Source organism: Tachyglossus aculeatus, chromosome 10, assembly GCF_015852505.1.
Source record: "Tachyglossus aculeatus isolate mTacAcu1 chromosome 10, mTacAcu1.pri, whole genome shotgun sequence".
NCBI classification, from domain to species: domain Eukaryota; kingdom Metazoa; phylum Chordata; class Mammalia; order Monotremata; family Tachyglossidae; genus Tachyglossus; species Tachyglossus aculeatus.
In genome coordinates, this window is record NC_052075.1 from 838609 (window position 1) to 857159 (window position 18551).

Here is an 18551-nt window from a genome sequence, read left to right on the forward strand (position 1 = left end):
TTACAGATGAGGTAACTCCCAAGCGCTTAGTACAGTGCTCTGCACACAGTAAGCGCTCAATAAATACGATTGATTGATTGATTGATTGATTCAATCGCATTTATTGAGCGCTTACTGTGTGCAGAGCACTGTACTAAGTGCTTGGGAAGTACAAGTCGGCAACATACAGAGACGGTCCCTACCCAACAACGGGCTCACAGTCTAGAAGGGGGAGACAGACAACAAAACAAAACACGTGGACAGGTGTCAAAATCGTCATGCCCCGCCATGCCCTGCCATGCCATGCTTCCACGGAGAAGCAGCGTGGCTCCGTGGAAAGAACCCGGGCTTTGGAATCAGAGGTCATGGGTTCAAATCCCTACTCCACCACTTGTCAGCTGTCAGAGCACTTAATACAGTGCTCTGCACACAGTAAACGCTCAATAAATACCATAGAATGAATATGAATCCCCATTTTACAGATGAGGATGCTGAGGAACAGAGAATGGATGTGATTTCCCCAAGGTCACACTGCTCTGGACACAGTAAGCGCTCAATAAATACCAGTGACTGACTGGTTACACAGCTTGTATTATTATTGTATTTGTTAAGCGCTTACTATGTGTCAAACACAGTTCTAAACACTAAGGTAAATGCAAATTAATTAACCTTTGCTCATCAAGGCTGAAGGAGGGACCTTGAGAGGTCATTCAGTCCAACCCCCTGCCTCCAGGCAGGTCTTCAGCTCAGCCAGTTGTTTGTCCAACCCCCTCAGTACGTCCCTTTGGGACCATTCACTCATTCATTCATTCATTCAATTGTATTTATTGAGCGCTTACTGTGTACTAAGCACTGTACTAAGCCCTTGGGAGAGTACACTATAACAACAAACAGACACATTCCTGACTCAGTGATCTCTGTCAGAGACCATCCCAGCTCCCTCCCACTGCAGATTCAGGCTGAATGCACCATCTAGCCGTCCTGGGCTAGTAAGGTGGGTGAGTGGCCACCTTCTCCTGCGGAAGGCGATGCTCAGCGGCTCTCCGTCCCCTCCTTCCCCCCACCCCCAGGTCGCTGTATCAAACGACGTCTTGTCTGCAATGGGGACCGAGATTGTCGGGACGGTTCGGACGAGGAGGACTGCGAGGAAGAGCCGGAGGTCCAGTTGGCCTGCGCGGACCTCCTGCCCATCCCCGGCGCCGAGGAGGTCACTCTGGGGTGAGGAGCCCCTACTCCGGGACGGAGGGGGTTGCGGACGGGGCCCTGTTGCCATGGTGACAAGTCCAAGCAGACCATCAACCAGCCAGCCAACCAACCTAGGGCACGTACTGAGCAACCCCAGCATGCAGAGCACTTTACTGAGCACTGGGGAGAGGACAATAGAGTCAGTAGACATGGTCCCTGCCTTCCAGAAGGCTCCAGTCCATTGTGTGCAGAGCGCTGTACTGAGCTCTGGAGAGAGGACAATCAAGTTAGGAGACATGATCTCTGCCCTTGAGCAGCCTCCAGTTCACTGTGTGCAGAGCACTGTACTGAGCAGTGGGGTGAGGATAGTATAGTCAGAAGACACATTCCCTGCCCTCAGGGAGCTTCTAGTCTGGCAGGGGAGATGGCACTGAAGTCATTGATTGGTAGGCAGGAGGGGTGACAGAATAATAAGCCACAGATACAAGGGCTTTGGGGGGTTAGAGGGACAATAGAGGGGGTCCCCTGATTTCAGGCAGGGGCACGATGAGGCTGAGGGGCAGTTGTGAGGTGATAGTGCAAGCACTTAGTACAGTGCTTTGGACACAGTAAGTGCTTAATAAATATGACAATGAATGAAGTGAGGAGAAGAAACATTTGGGTAGCACTCCCTCCCTGAATGGCAGCCCCCACTGTCCACCATGCCGATTGACCATCACCATGCCAACTGACGAACACTATACTGACTGATCACCATCTCACCAGTCACCAGACCAACTCGCCATCACTACACTGACTGACCAGTACCACACCGGCTGACTATAACCATACCGACTGACCATCACCACACTGGCCGCCCACCATGCCGACTGACCAACGCCACACTGTTCAGTACACCAGCTGATCATCAGCATGCCAACTGATTCATCAGCACACCAAATGACCACCGCCACACCAGTCTTCCTGCCAATTTGCCATCATCAGGCCGGTCACCAGGCCGCCTGACCACCCATCTTGCTAACCGACCAAAACCACTCTGGGCCCTACACTGACATCAGAGCCACCCTGTCCCTGTGCCCAGTCTGTGACCACTACCCGGTTCGGGCAACGGAGACCATCCACGTCTCTCGGTAGCCGTGACAGAGGGGACCAACGTCAGGATCTCAGTTTACGCCGGCACTCTTTACTGACGCATCCTCCGACCCCGTGCCCAACACTGGGTCTGGCAGGTACGGCCTGCTGCCGCCCAAGCTCATGCCTCGACTATCCCAACCCACCCCAAACTCCCAAACGTCCCCCCACGCCCTCCGGTCCATCAGGGAGACCGACACGGTGACCAAACATCTCCTATCTTTGGGTGAAGGGATGTGGGAACCCTGAGTAATAATCACTGTAGCGTTTGTTAAATGCTTACCACATGCCAAGCCCTCTGCTAAGTCTTGTGGGAGATACAAGATACAGTTCCTGGCCCTGCATGGGGCTCCCGATCTATGGAAGAGAACAGACATTAATCCCCATTTGACAGATGAGGAAACTGAGGCCCAGAGGGGTGAAGTGACTTGCCCAGGGTCACACAGCGGGCAAGAGGCGGAGATGGGATTAGAACCTGGGTCCTCTGACTCCCAGGCTTGGGCTCTTTCCACTAGGCCACCAATTTTTTTTTTTAAATGGTGTTTGTTAAGCGCTTGTTATGTGCCAGGCACTGTACTAAGCCCTGGGATAGATACAAGCTAATCAGGTTGGACGCATGTGGGGCTCACAGTCTTAGTCCCCATTTCCAGATGGGGAAATCGAGGCAGAGAGAAGCGAAGTGACTTGCCCCAAGGTCACACGGCAGGATAAGCAGCGGAACTGGGATGAGAACCCAGGTCCTTCTCACGCCCAGGCCCGGGCTGCACCTAGGGGGCCACTCTAGGCCTAACGCCCCGCTTTGTCCACGCTGTTGTTGACGGCCTGTGGGCCGGGGTTGCGTACCCACCCTCTCCGGTCAGCCCAACCAAGCGCTCAGTTCAGCGGCTGGTAGGTAGTTCAGCACAGTCCCCGGGAGGGCTGCGTGGGCCGGTGCGGGGGGACGGCAGTAGGTGAGGCCAGGCCACCCGTCCTCCCTGGGGAGGTTTAACGTCCTGACCCAGGAGCCGGCCCTCCCGGTGCTGGACCCCACCTTCTTCGGGGGCCGCTGCGAGTCCGTGTACAACGGCCAGTGGAGGGAACTTCGCTACGACCCCGCCTGCGAGCGCCTGCATTATGGGGACGACGACAAGTACTTCCGGAAGCCCCACAACGTCCTCTTCTACCATTTCATGGTCAGCGGGACCCGCCATGGGCCTGGGGAGGGGGCGGCGAGGGGGACAAATGTGGGGGCGGCGCTGCCCACCCCAGGCCCGGGGGTAAAGGTTCCTCCTCGGGGATGGGTGACGATGGGGGCTGGCCACCCCAGAGGGAGTGGGGAGGGGGTGGGAAAAGGGGTGGGGGTCCTTCTCTGGGGAGGGGTGAATAATAATAATAATGGTATTCGTTAGCGCTTGCTATGTGACAAGCACGGTACTAAGCAGTGGGGTGGAGAGTTGGAGACAGTCTCTGTCCCATGTGGAGACATCCCCATTTTACAGATAAGGTAACTGAGGCCCAGAGAAGTGAAGTGACATGTCCAAGGTCACATAGCAGACAAGTAGCTGGAGCTGGGATTAGGGGGCTGGCCTAGCTGGGGGGAGTGGGGGGGGGGGTGGGAAAGGGGGTGGGGGTCCTTCTCTGAGGAGGGGTGAATAATAATAATAATGGTATTCGTTAGCGCTTACTATGTGACAAGCACGGTACTAAGCAGTGGGGTGGAGACAAGCAAGTCGAGTTGGAGACAGTCTCTGTCCCATGTGGAGACATCCCCATTTTACAGATGAGGTAACTGAGGCCCAGAGAAGTGAAGTGACTTGTCCAAGGTCACATAGCAAGTAGCTAGAGCTGGGATTAGGGGGCTGGCCTAGCTGGGGGGAGTGGGGAGAGGGTGGGAACAGGAGGGGTCCTTCTCTGGGGAGGGGTGATGATGGGGGCTGGTCACCCCAGGGAGGAGTCGGGTTGGGGGGTTAAGACGTGGGGTGGCTAGCCCTCGGGGGAGTGGGGAGAAGCAGCGTGGCTCAGTGGAAAAAGCACGGGCTTGGGAGTCAGAGGTCGTGAGTTCTAATCCAGACTCCGCCGCTTGTCAGCTGTGTGACTTTGAAAAGTCACTTCTCTGTGCCTCAGTTCCCTCATCTGCAAAATGGGGATTAAGACTGTGAGCCCCCCATGGGACAACCTGATCACCTTGTAACCTCCCCAGGGCTTAGAACAGTGCTTTGCACATTGTAAACGCTTAATAAATACCATTATTATTATTATACGGGACCTTCTGCCCTGGGGGTGGGGAAGCAGGTGAGAAGCAGTATGGCCTAGTGGCTAGAGCCCGGGCCTGGAGTCATCATCATCATCATCAATCGTATTTATTGAGCGCTTACTTTGTGCAGAGCACTGTACTAAGCGCTTGGGAAGTACAAGTTGGCAACATATAGAGACGGTCCCTACCCAACAGGGGGCTCAGAGTCAGAAGGACCTGGGTTCTAATCCAACTCTGCCACGTGTCAGCTGTGTGACCTTGGGCCAGTCACTTCTCGTGCCTCAGTTCCCTCACCTGCAAAATGGGGATTAGGACCGTGAGCCCCGTGTGGGACGTGGCTCGTGTCCAATCTGATTAGCTTATATCTACTCCGGCGCTTAGTACAGCGCTTGGCCCGTGTAACAAATAACAAACAGTATTACAAAAAGGAAAAAGGGATGGGGTCCCCTGCATTGGGTGGGGGGGAAGGATGCCGGGGGTGGGGCCCCAGGGCGGGGCTGGGCAGGGCAGGGGAGAGCTTGTACCTGTTTCAGGCCCAGGCGGACTCCGGGTTCACCTCGGAAACTTACGACGACGTGAACGACCTGATTTCGGCCCTGAAGACGGACAACTCGTGGAACACGGGGGTGACCCTGGGTGTGGGCTCCAGCAACTCCCCCTTCACCATGGAGGTCGGGCTGGACACGGCTGGCGGCGAGAATCTTCTGAAGAACCTCACCAAATACCGCCAGCAGGTCTGGGGGGCGGGGGACCCCCACAGTGACCCCCCTCCTCACCCAGCTGGTCTGCCTTTCACAGCCTGGCGGGCCCTCCCCCTGGGCCCTGTCCACTCATTCATCCATACTCCTTCAATCGCATTTATTGAGCTCTTACTGTGTGCAGAGCACTGGACTAAACACTTGGGAAGCACAAGTCGGCAACATATAGAGACGGTCCCTACCCAACAACGGGCTCCCAGGTGAGCGCTTATTGAGCAGCATGGCAGAGTGGATAGAGCAGCCCTCTGCTGGGTAGGGACCATCTCTATATATTGCCAACTTGTACTTCCCAAGCGCTTAGAACAGTGCTCTGCACACAGTAAGTGCTCAATTAATACGATTGAATGAATGAATAGAGCAGCGGGCCTGAGAGTCAGACGGTCATGGGTTCTAATCCCGTCTGCTGGGCGGCCTTCGGCAAGTCACTTCACTTCTCTGGGCCTCAGTTCCTTCACCTGGAAAATAGGGGACAGAGACTGTGAGCCCCACGTGGGACAGGGACTGTATCCAACCCGATTTGCTTGTCTCCACCCCAGCGTTTAGTACAGAGCCTGGCACATAGTAAGTGTTTAACAGATACCACAGTTATTATTGTTATTGCTGTGTGCCAAGCACTGTGCTAAGGGCTTGGGAGAGTACAATAGAACAATGAACAGACATTCCCTGCCCACAACAAGCTTACAATCTAGAAGGGGAGTCAGGCATTCATATAAACATAAATTAATATGAAAATAAATAATATGTCCACCTGAATGAGTGCACCTGCAGCCCCCACATCTCCAGGAAGAAAACACGGGATCAGCTGGACTGGCTAGGACACTGTACTGGGTGTCTATTATTTGCAAAGCATTTACTGGACACCTATTGTATGCTGAGTGCGGCTTTGGGCCTCTGCTTTGGGCAGGGCACTATGGTGGGGGCCTGCTGGGTGCAGAGCACTGGGCTGGATACCTATTCATTATTCATTCATTTGTATTGTATTTATCGAGCGCTTATTGGGTACAAAGCACTGTACTAAGCGCTTGGGAAAGGACAATAGAACAACAAACAGACACAATTCTGCCTAGTGTATGCAGTGTGCTGTGTTAGGCACTCCTAAGGGTTGGACCAGGAGCTTGGGGTGGAGGCTCTCTGTGGGTTCTTAATGAAGGTCCCCACCTGCTACCCAAAGCCCCCCTGGGAGCAACTTGCTGGGTGGAGAGGTAATAATGAAAATCATCATCATTATAATGATAATTATAATAATGATGGTATTTGTTAAGCGCTTACTATGTGCCTGGTACCGTACTAAGCACTGGGGTGGATACAAGCAAATCAGGTTGGACACTGTCCCTGTCCCACATAATAATAATAATAATAATAATAATAATAATGATATTTGTTAAGTGCTTACTATGTGCCAAGCACTGTTCTAAACGCTGGGGTAGATTCAAGGTCATCAGGTTGTCCCACATGGGGCTCACAGTCTTCATCCCCATTTTCCAGGCCCAGAGAAGTGAAGGGACTTGCCCCAGGTCACACAGCAGACAAGTGGCGGAGCCGGGATTAGAACCCATGACCTCTGACTCCCAAGCCTGGGCTCTTTCCACTAAGCCACGCTGTGGTCTCGATCCCCATTTTCCAGATCAGATAACTGAGGCTCAGAGAAGTGAAGTGACTTGCCCAAGGTCACCCAGCAGCAGGAAAATGGCAGAGCCGGGATTAGTACCCAGGCCTGGCAGTGGGGCAATCTTTGCCCCAGTCCCACAGCACTTATGTCCTTAGCAATAATTTATTTATTTCTATTAATGCCTGTCTCCCCGCTAGACTGTAAACTTGTGGTGGGCAGGGAACATGTCTGTTTACTGTCCCAAGTGCTTAATACGGTGCCCTGCACACAGTTAGCACTCAATAAATATGATCGATAGATAATAATAATGATGGTATTTGTTAAGCGCTTACTATGTGCGAGGCACTGTTCTAAGTGCTGATGGGGGGATACAAGATGATCAGGTTGTCCCACGTGGGGCTCACAGTCTTCATCCCCTCAGTAACTGAGGTAACTGAGGCCCAGGGAAGTGAAGTGACTTGCCCACAGTCACACAGCCGACAAGTGGCGGAGTCCGGATTAGAACCCATGACCTCTGGCTCCCAAGCCCGGGCTCTTTCCATTGAGCCACGCTGCTTCTCTAGACAGATGAGTGATGGACAGCCACGGTTCCCTCTGATTGCACAGAGAGTGGAGTTCGTCAGGGTGCTGACGACGGTGCAGACGGCCCGTTTCCGGATGCGGCGGGATGACCTGGTGCTGGACGAGGACCTGCTGCAAGCCCTGGAGGAGCTGCCCGACCACTACGACTTCGGCCTCTACTCCCGGCTGTTCCATCGCTTTGGCACCCACTACATCACCTCCGGCACCGTGGGCGGCGTCTTTGACTTTATCATGGTCCTCAACAAAGACAAGATGGAAAAGACAGGTCAGTGGGGGTTGTCCTGGACTCTCCCCTCTAGCCCCACATGGACCATCCGACACCCCGGGCTGTTCCCTCTCTGGCCCTGATCCTCCTCCACTGGCCCAGCCCGGACTGTCCAACACTCCTGACTCTCCCCTCTCCATCTCTGACTCTCCCAGTGACCCAGCATGGACCACCCCCGAACCTGACTCTCCCTTCTCCCTCCCTGACTCTCCCCCAGTGACCCAGCACAGACCTTCCAACATCCCTGAGTCTCCCCTGTCCATCCCTGACCATCCACCAGTGACCCAGCACAGACCACCCAACACCCCTGACTCTCCCCTGTCCATTCCTGACTCTCCCCAGTGACCCAGCACAGACCATCCCACACCCTGACTCTCCCCGACTCTCCCCCAGTGACCCAGCACAGACCGTCCAACCCTCTTGACTCTCCCCTTTCCATCCCTGGATTCTCCTCCAGTGACTCCGCATGGACGCCGGTCCATAGACCTGTCCCCCCCCCCCCCCCCGCCCCCCCCTCCGATCATCCAGTGTTTCTGGCTGTCCAGTTCCCCATGGGGTCGGATTCCCAGTGGCCTCAATCTTCTGTAAATCAGGCGACTCTGCCTGTTGCTTCCACTGCTGTGGAAGTGTCTCATCCCCACTCTCTCCCCGGACGCTCCCCTGCTTCCTGAGCGGTTGCCAATTTCTCCACCATCATCTACGTGGAGGCCCTCCTTCAGCCCAAGCCCCGTGGCCAAAAATCAGCTGGGCTGACACCTGACGATTGGATCGGACGCAGTCCCTGACCCTCCGAGATGGGGAGCGGCAGGGATCCTCTCTCTGTTTGACAGAGGAGGAAACTGAGGCCTGGAGAGGTCTAAGTGATTTGCCTGAGATCACACGGTTGCATGCTGTGTGACCTCGGGTGAGTCACTTCACTCCTTCGGGCTTCAGTTTCTGCCCCTGTAAAATGGGGATTCAATCCCGGTCTCCCTCCCACTCTGATCCCATCTGCCCCAGCACATAACGCAGTGCTTGGCACAAAGTCACAGCTGTACAAACATCACAATTATTATTATTCACAGCAGCAGGTGGGGAGCTGAGCTGGGAATGTCCAACCAGGGTTCCCGGCTCCTGGCCCTGCGCTCCGTCCACCAAGCTGTGGGTCGGATTTGGTGATTTCTCGGGGATTTTGGCTCAGAGCAGGGTCTGAGGGGGCACCCAGGGTCAGATGGGCGGGCTGAGGGTGGCCCGACTTCGGCTCAGTCCCAATATCTGGTCTGGTCATCCCCGAGGCGGGGGACGACGACACTGTTTGGTCTTTTGCTGGGTCCTCTCTTGTGAGCCAGTGGTGAGCAAACAGTAGCCGGGGGAGGCAGGATGGAGTGGAAGTGAGGAAAACAGTTCAGCATGACTCAGTGGAAAGAGCACGGGCTTGGGAGCCAGAGATCATGGGTTCTAATCCCGACTCTGCCACTTGTCAGCTGGGTGACTTTGGGGAAGTCACTTCACTTCCCTGTGCCTCAGTTGCCTCATCTGTAAAATGGGGATTAAGACTGTGAGCCCCACGTGGGACAACCTGATCACCTTGTATCCCCCCAACCAGCGCTTAGAACAGTGCTTTGCACATAGTAAGCGCTCAACAAATGCCATCATGATCACCCGGCCCTAAATTCGGCTCTCGGGACTGGGGTCCAAGAGTAGCCGGCCCCGTCTTTAGCGATGGCTGACCAGCAGACCGGTCAAGGACTGACCAAGGGCCCGTTGGGACGCTGCCAACAGGGACCCCTGGGTTCTGGTCCTGCTTCGCCCGCTGGGTCAGGCCGTCCATCAGGGTGACAAGGCCGGTTGGCAGTAAAGCTCCTTGAGGACGGGGAACATCTCTACCGGTGATATTGTCCTCTCCCGAGCGCTCAGTCCAGTGCTCTGCACCTAGTAACCACTCAACAAATACCACTGATGGATGGCCCGAGCAGTGAGTGGGGGTCAGATGAGGCCTGCTCCCCGCTCAGCTCCTGTCCCTCTTCCTCCCAGGGCTCACTAAAAATAGCGTCTCCTCCTGCTTCGGCGCGTCTCTCGGCCTGACCTACAAGCAAGAAGTCGACCTGAGCGGATCGCTTCGGGGGAGTTCTTGCCAAATAGGCGGCGAGAGGAACATGGGTAAATCTTCCGGTCAGCGGCCGGCCCGGTCCGGCCTCAGACCCCGGGGGCGGCCGGCAGCAGTGTCCGGTCGGCTCTGAGCTGGGGACTGAGGGAGGGAGGAGGCCCGACCGCTTCTCCCTGTCACCCCCAAACCCTGGCCCGTGGCCGTGGGGTGACCCGCGTGTGCCGCCGACCCGCAGAGAATGACCTGAAGGAGATGGGTGTCGAAGACGTGATCTCCCGGGTGCGAGGCGGGAACCTGGGCCCGGCCACGGGCCTCCTGGACCTGCGGAGCCCCAATCTGTATCGCGCCTGGGGCCGGTCGCTCAAGTACAGTCCCGTCCTCATCAACTTCGAGGTCGGACGGGGCGCCCACTCTGGGCGGGCGGGCGGGCCCACCAAGGAGCTGGAGGACCAGGGGGCTGGGGGCTGGGGGGCGGCTAATGGGTGCCAAGCACTGTACTGAGTGCTGACTATGCAGAATGCCTAGCTGGGCAGCTAATCATCATCATCATCATCAATCGTATTTATTGAGCGCTTACTATGTGCAGAGCACTGTACTAAGCGCTCGGGAAGTACAAATTGGCAACACATGTGCCTGAACCCTGACTGTGTGCGTGGCACTGAACTGGGCAGCCAATGGGTGCGGATCACCGTGTCGAGCGCTGACTTTATGCAGAGCTGGGCGGCTCATGAGTGCAGAGCACTGTACTGAGCTCTGACTGTGTGCAGAGCACCTAACGGGGGCGGTTAACGGATGCAGAACGCAGTACAGAGCGCTGACTTTGTGCAGAGCGCTGCGGTCGGTGGCCCGGGCCGGCAGAGGAGGTCGGGGGAGCTCCCCAGAGCAGTGGGGTAGGGTGGACACGGGGGTCCCGGGCCGCGCAGGGGGGCGGTCGGCCACCCCGGCCGGTCGCCCCCCGGGGCTGATTGTGTGGCCGGGGCCCGGGGCAGCTGCGGCCGTTGGGCGAGGTCCTGGGGCGGGCATCTCTGGGCTTCCCCGAGGCCCGGCGGCGGCGACTGGGGCAACACCTGGACCGGGCCCTGGAGGCCTTCCTGGCTGACTTCGCCGCCTGCCGCTGCGGACCCTGCCTCAACGATGGCCGCCCCCTCCTCCATGGCACCCACTGCTCCTGCCTCTGCCCTGCAGGCTTCCGGGGGGCCGCCTGCCAGATGGCCCCCCCCTCAGGTGAGGACCCGCCGTCCCCAAGCCCTCCAATCATCATCAGCAACAGCAGCACGGTATTTGTTGAGCGCTTACTATGTGCCAAGCACTGTTCTAAGCGCTGGGGGAGATACAGGGTCATCAGGCGTTCCCGCGGGGGGCTCGCAGTCTTCATCCCCTTTTGACAGATGGGGGAACTGAGGCCCAGAGAAGTGAAGCGACTTGCCCAAAGTCACACAGCGGACAAGTGGCGGAAGCGGGATTAGAACCCATGACCTCTGACTCCCAGGCCTGGCTCTTTCCATTAAGCCACGCTGCTTCAGCCAACTAATCGGGGCTGTGTACTCACCGCCTGTTGGGGACAGAGCGCTGTACTGACCACCTCACTGTGTACAAAGGGCTGTTCTGACCACCTTGCAGTGTGTAGAGGGCTGTGCTGACCACCTCATTGTGTAGAAAGGGCTGTGCTGAGCACCTCGCTGTGTGCAGAGGGCTGTACTGACCACCTCGCTGTGTGCAGAGGGCTGTGCTGAGCACCTCGCTGTGTGCAGAGGGCTGTGCTCCTAGCTGTGTACAGAGTGCTGTGCTGGGCGCCTGCTGGGTGCAGAGTGCTGTGTTGGGTGCATTTTGTGTGCAGAGCGCAGTGCTGAACACCTAGCTGTGTGTAGAGCACTGTGCTGGGTGCCTGCTGGGTGAAGAATGCTGTGCTGAACACCTAGCTCTGTGAGAGTGCTGTACTGAGCACCTCTTGGATGTAGAGTGCTATGCTGAGCACCTAGCTGTGTTTAGGGTGCTATGATGGATGCCTGCTGTGTGCAGAGCACTATGTGCAGCTGCTTTGGGTATTCAGAGCTTAGCGGGGTCCAACTGACTCATAATAATAATAATAATAATAATAATAATAATAATAATAATAATAATAATAATAATATTTGTTAAGCGCTTACTATGGGCAAAGCACTGTTCTAAGGGCTGGGGAGGCTACAAGGTGATCAGGTTGTCCCACATGGGGCTCACAGTCGTAATTCCCATTTTGCAGATGAGGGAACTGAGGCCCAGAGAAGCGAAGTGGCTTGCCCAAAGTCACACAGCTGGCAAGTGGCAGAGCCGGGATTAGAACCCATCATCATCAATCGTATTTATTGAGCGCTTACTGTGTTCAGAGCACTGTACTAAGCGCTTGGGAAGTACAAGTTGGTAACATATAGAGACAGTCCCTACCCAGCAGTGGGCTCACAGTCTAAAATGACCTCTCACTCCCAAACCCGGGCTCTTTCCACTGAGCCACGCTGCTTCTCGTGACTCTTCCAGCCAATCAAGAAGCAGGGGGGCTCCCCTGCGGGCTGACCCCCAAGAAAACTCAGCCAATCAGCCCAGCCCCGGAGGCAGCGGCCGGTCTGCTCGGGCCATGGTGTGCAGCCCTTGGGCAAGCAGCATGGCCCAGTGGTCAGGGTGCAGGCCCGGGCATCGGGCACCCTGGGTTCCACCCCCCTCTCTGCCCGCGGCCTGCTCTGCGACCTCGGGCGAGCCACCCAACCTAATGGAGAAGCAGCGTAGCTTAGTGGAAAGAGCACAGGCTTGGGAGTCGGAGGACGTGGGTTCTAATCCCGACTCCGCCACTTCGGGCAAGTAGCTTCACTTCTCTGGGCCTCAGTTTCCTCATCTGTAAAATGGGGATTAAGACCGTGAGCCCCACGTGGTACAACCTTGATTACGTTGTATCCCCCCAGCGCTTAGAACAGGGCTTGGCACATAGTAAGCGCTTAACAAATACCAACATTATTTTTATTAGTGTATCTACCGCAGCGCTTAGAACGGTGCTTGGCACATAGTAAGTGCTTAACAAAGCGTGGCTGGGAGAAGCAGTGTGGCTCAGTTAAAGAGCCCGAGCTTGGGAGTCAGAGGTCATGGGTTCTAATCATCATCAATCGTATTTATTGAGCGCTTACTATGTGCAGAGCACTGTACTAAGCGCTTGGGAAGTACAAATTGGCAACATATAGAGACAGTCCCTACCTAACAGTGGGCTCACAGTCTAAAGTGGTTCTAATCCTGGCTCCACCACGTCAGCTGTGTGACTTTGGGCGAGTCCCTTAATAATAATACTAATAATACTAATACTAATAATAATAATTGGCATTTGTTAAGCGCTTACTATGTGCAAAGCACTGTTCTAAGCACTGGGGAGGATACAGGGTGATCAGGTTGTCCCCCGTGGGGCTCACAGTCTTAATCCCCATTTTACAGATGAGGTAACTGAGGCCCACGGAAGTAAAGCGACTTGCCCAAGATCACACAGCAGACAGATGGCGGAGTCGGGATTCGAGCCCATGACCTCTGACTCCAAAGCCCGTGCTCTTTCCACTGAGCCACGCTGCTTCTCCGGGCCTCAGTTTCCTCAGGTGTAAAATGGGGATTAAGACTGCGAGCCCCACGTGGGGCAACCTGATCACCTTATATCGCCCCAGCGCTTAGAACAGTGCTTCGCACGTAGTAAGCGCCTAACAAATACCATCATGCATGTACGGTACCAGGGGCCGCGGCGCTACAGCCTGGCAACCTGCCACTCCCCAGGCCGCCACCAGGGGGCGCCGAGCGCAACCACAGCAACGCGCCCAGTCCGACGCGGCGCCACCTCACCGTGCCACCAGGGGGCGCTGAGCTCCAGCCTGGCAACCGGGCCACTCCCCAGGCCGCCACCAGGGGGCGCCGAGCGCAAACGTGGCCCCGCGCCAGTCCCCAGGTCGCCACCAGGGGGCGCAGGGGGTTGCCGCGGCAATGCGCCAGTCACCAGGCAGCCACCAGGGGGCGGGGCGCAGAGCGCAGTCATCATCATCATCAATCGTATTTATTGAGCGCTTACTGTGTGCAGAGCACTGTGCTAAGCGCTTGGGAAGTACAAGTTGGCAACATATAGAGACGGTCCCTACCCAACAGTGGGCTCACAGTCTAAAAGGGGGAGACAGAGAACAAAACCAAGCATACCAACAAAATAAAATAAATAGAATAGATATGTACAAGTAAAATGTACAGTCACAGCAACGTGCCAGCGCCCTTGCCCTCTGCAGGGGCCGCAGAGTGCCAAGCTGGTGCCAGCCCAAAATCCCGGCGCAGGAGGGGCAAAGGCCTCCCTCCTCTGGGCGGGAGCCAAGTCCCGCATTCCGGGAAACCAGGGAGCCGGGGAAAAGGAAACCCGGCCTAGTCCGGAGCCCAGATCCAACCCTTCCAGCTGCCAAGTTGGCAGCCGCGCGCGTAAGGGCCACCGGACTCCGGGAGGGCCCGGATCGGGTTCCCCGCCTGGCAAGCCGAGAGAGCGAGGCACAGGGAAGTGAAATGACTTGCCCATGGTCACCTAGCAGACAGTGGCAGAAGGGAAATTCAGTCCCAGGTCCTTCAGAGTCCCAGGCCAGTGCTCTATTCACTAGGCCGTGCAGCTTCTCTATCATTATCGTCATTATTATTATTATTTTATTAAGAGCTAAGCCCCAGAGTAGATATCCTCATCATCATCGTAACATAATGACATTTATTCATTCATTCATTCAATTGTATTTATTGAGCGCTTACTGTGTGCAGAGCACTGTACTAAGCACTTGGGAAGTACAAGTTGGCAACATATAGAGACGGTCCCTACCCAACAGTGGGCTCACAGTCTAGAAGGGGGAGACAGACAACAAAACAAAATTTGTCTAATTGAGCGCTTACTATGTGCAAAGCACTGTTCTAGGCTCTGGGGAGGTTGCAAGGTGATCGGGTTGTCCCATGGGGGGCTCACAGTCTTCATCCCCATTTTCCAGATGAGGTAACTGAGGCCCAGAGAAGTGAAGTGACTTGCCCAAGGTCACACAGCTGCCAATTGGCGGAGCTGGGATTTGAACCCATGACTTCTGACTCCAAAGCCCAGGCTCTTTCCGCTGAGCCACGCTGCTTCTCCATCAGTCTTCTAGACTGTGAGCCCGCTGTTGGGCAGGAACCGTCTCTATATGTTGCCAACTTGTACTTCCCAAGCGCTTAGTACAGTGCTCTGCACACAGTAGGCACTAAATAAATACCATTGGATGAATGAATGACGTGAAGGCATAGCATGGGGCCCAGGGTGCCCACGGGGAAATGATGCAGCACGTCGGACCCTGGGTGACCCCGTGTGACCCCTTCCTGGCTCACTGCCACTCGACGGCTCCACGGTCCTCAGTGTCCCCCCTCAGTCCTCTCCCTTCTCCATCCCTGACTGTCCCCCCGTGACCCAGCTCTGGACCAGCCAACATCTACCCCAGAGCTTAGTACAGAGCTTGGTACAGAAGAAGCAGCGTGGCTCAGTGGAAAGAGCCCGGGCTTTGGAGTCAGAGGTCATGGGTTCAAATCCCTGCTCCGCCAACTGTCAGCTGTGTGACTTTGGGCAAGTCACTTCACTTCTCTGGGCCTCAGTGCCCTCATCTGGAAAATGGGGATTAAAACTATGAGCCCCATGTGGGATAAGCTGATCACCTTGTAACCTCCCCAGGGCTTAGAACAGTGCTTCGCACATAGTAAGTGCTTAACAAATGCCATTATTATTATTATTATTACAGTGCTTGGCACATGGGGAGCAGAGAAGCAGTGTGGCTCAAGGCAAAGAGCCCGGGCTTGGGAGTCGGAAGTCACGGGTTCTAATCCCAGCTCTGCCACTTGTCAGCCGTGTGACCTTGGGCAAGTCACTTCACTTCCCTGGGCCTCAGTGACCTCATCTGTCAAATGGGGATTAAGACTGTGAGCCCCATGTGGGACAACCTAATTACCTTGTATCTCCCCCAGCGCTTAGAACAGTGCTTGATACATAGTAAGCACTTAACAAATACCATTATTATTATTATTATTATTATTATTATTATTATTATCATTCCCCCGACTCCCCTTCCCCCTCCCTGACTGTCCCCCAGTGACCCAGCACGGACCAGTCCACATCCCTGACTTTAACCAACAACGACCAGCATGCTCTAACCAAACGACAATAACGGTATTAGCCAAGTGCTTACTACGTATCAGGCACTGTGCTAAGCCCTGGGATAGATGGAGGATAATCAGTTTTGGACACACCAGTCCGAGGTTCACAGTCTCAAAGGGAGGAAGGGAGGGAAGGAGGGATCTTCTCCCCATTTTCTCCCCACTGAGGCCCAGAGAGGTCAAGTGACTCACCTGAGGTCACACATCGGGCCAGGGGTACAGCAGACTAGAACTTGGCTCTCTGGACACTCAGTCTGCGCTCTGGGCTATGGACGGCATCTAGAGAAGCAGCGTGGCTCAGTGGAAAGAGCCTGGGCTTGGGAGTCAGAAGTCATGGGTTCTAATCCCGTCTCCGCCTCTTGTCAGCCGTGTTACTTTGGGCAAGCCACTTAACTTCTCTGGGCCTCAGTTACCTCATCTGCAGAATGGGGATTAAGACTGTGAGCCCCATGTGGGACAACCTGATGACCTTGTATCCCCCCCCCAGCGCTTAGAACAGTGCTTGAGCCTGGGCTTGGGAGTCAGAAGTCATGGGTTCTAATCCCGTCTCCGCCTCTTGTCAGCCGTGTTACTTTGGGCAAGCCACTTAACTTCTCTGGGCCTCAGTTACCTCATCTGCAGAATGGGGATTAAGACTGTGAGCCCCATGTGGGACAACCTGATGACCTTGTATCCCCCCCCCAGCGCTTAGAACAGTGCTTGGCACATAGTAAGCGCTTAACAAGAGCCATAACTATTATTATTATTACCTAGAAGCCATCTTGCTCTCCTTTTGCCATTCATTCATTCGTTCAGGGGTATTTATTGAGCACTAACTGTGTGCAGAGTACTGTACTAAGCTCTTGGGAGAGTCCACTAGAACAATACACGGACACATTCCCTGCCCACAATGAGATTACAGTCTAGAGAGGGAGACTCTGGCCTCCACTTCAGGTGTGGGCCTCCAACAACGCTCCCTCCCGCTCCTCTGCCCTGCCTGTGTCTCTCCCGCCACCGCTCCCAGTTCCCCCCAGCCCCGGCCCCCAGACCTTTTGGGCATCGGTTCCCCCCGCGGAGTCAGTTGTGTCCGGTCATTCTCCCCACAGGCAGCCAAACCACCGGACGCTGGAGCTGCTGGGCGCCCTGGTCACCGTGCCAGGCCGGAAGCAGGACCCGCACCCGAGCCTGCGACAACCCTGCCCCAGACAGTGGGAGGACTGGCTGCCTCGGGCCCAGCCGGCAGACCCGGCCCTGTTAGCCACGGCCGGCCTCCCCGGGAGAGTCGCGGGGGCCCAACCTTGACCCTCCCGCGGGAGCCTGCATTAAAAACAAAGTCCACCACTGGTCTCCGACCCTAGGGCTCCTTCTGTGATGCCTCCATCCGCCGCCTGTTCCTGCCCCCGTGGAGGGACGCCCCGAGACCCCGTTGCCCTGGGGAACCAGTGGTGGTCCCTCATCCAGCTGCCCACATCCTGGTGCCCCTTCTGGGATCCAGCGGTCAAGCGGGGTCGATCAGGGTTCAGCTCGAGGACGGCTCAGAGAAGCAGCGTGGCTCAATGGAAACAGCACCGGCTTAGGAGTCAGAGGTCATGGGTTCAAATCCCATCTGCAGCAATTGTCAGCTGTGTGACCTTGGGCAAGTCACTTAACTTCTCGGTGCCTCAGTTCCCTCATCTGTAAAATGGGGATGAAGACTGTGAGCCCCACGTGGGACAACCTGATCACCTTGTATCCTCCCCAGAGCTTAGAACAGTGCCCTGCACAAAGAGCTTAACAAATGCCATCATTAATCATTAATTAATTAGCAGTGGATAGAGGAGGGCAGTGGAGAGTGGTCCAAGGACAGCAGTGGACAGAGATGGGCAGTGGGAGCGGCCAGGGGACAGAGGTGGGCAGCAGATGTGCCCCTGCCCACTGGGAGATTGCAGTCTAGAGGAGGGGACAGATATTAAAATGAAACAGGGCTTAGGACAGTGTTTGACACATAGTAAACGCTTAACAGATGCCATGAAAAAATTACGGATCTGTACGGAAGTGCCGAGGGGCTGAAGATGGGGTGGATATCAACAGCTCAAAGGATATACAGATCCAAGCGCAAAAGGCAACACAGGAAGGAGAGGGACTAGGGGAATTTGGGAAGGTCTCTTCGAGGAGATGTGGCCTTAAGAAGGCTTTGAAGACGGGAAAGTGGTGGGCTGGCAGATAAGAGACAGAGGGAGTTCCAGGCTAGGGGAGGACGTGGGAAAGGGGTCGGTGGCAAGATAGACGACGAGATCGGGACACGGTGAGGAAGTTGGTGCTGGAGGAGCGAAATGTGTGGGTTGAGCTGGAGTAGGAGATCAGCGAGCGGGTGAACCGATTGAGGGCTTCAAAGCTGATGGTGAGGAGTTTATGTTGGATGCGGAGGAGGATGGGCGACCACCGGAGGTTCTTGAGGAGTGGGGAAACAAGTCCTGAACGTTTCTATAGAAAAATGATCCAGGCAGCAGAGTGAAATATGGACTGGAGTGGAAAGAAACAGGAGGCAAGGAGTTCAACGAGGAGGCTGATGCAGTGGCCAAGGT

At 55.5% G+C, this 18551-nt stretch overlaps 1 protein-coding gene across 2 annotated transcripts in view; it reads left to right on the forward strand.

Moving 5' to 3' along the window:
* C8A (complement C8 alpha chain) overlaps window positions 1–17333 on the forward strand; it is a 24131-nt gene extending 6798 nt beyond the window's left edge. For both annotated transcript variants that reach the window (XM_038753313.1, XM_038753314.1), the window contains 8 exons: window positions 1050–1197; window positions 3278–3467; window positions 5062–5262; window positions 7502–7742; window positions 9756–9881; window positions 10064–10221; window positions 10818–11052; window positions 17094–17333. In XM_038753313.1, coding sequence (XP_038609241.1) covers window positions 1050–1197; window positions 3278–3467; window positions 5062–5262; window positions 7502–7742; window positions 9756–9881; window positions 10064–10221; window positions 10818–11052; window positions 17094–17245 — 1451 coding nt within the window. In that variant the 3' untranslated portion in view covers window positions 17246–17333. The remainder of the gene's footprint in view (window positions 1–1049; window positions 1198–3277; window positions 3468–5061; window positions 5263–7501; window positions 7743–9755; window positions 9882–10063; window positions 10222–10817; window positions 11053–17093) is intronic.
* The last annotated feature ends 1218 nt before the right edge of the window (window positions 17334–18551 follow it).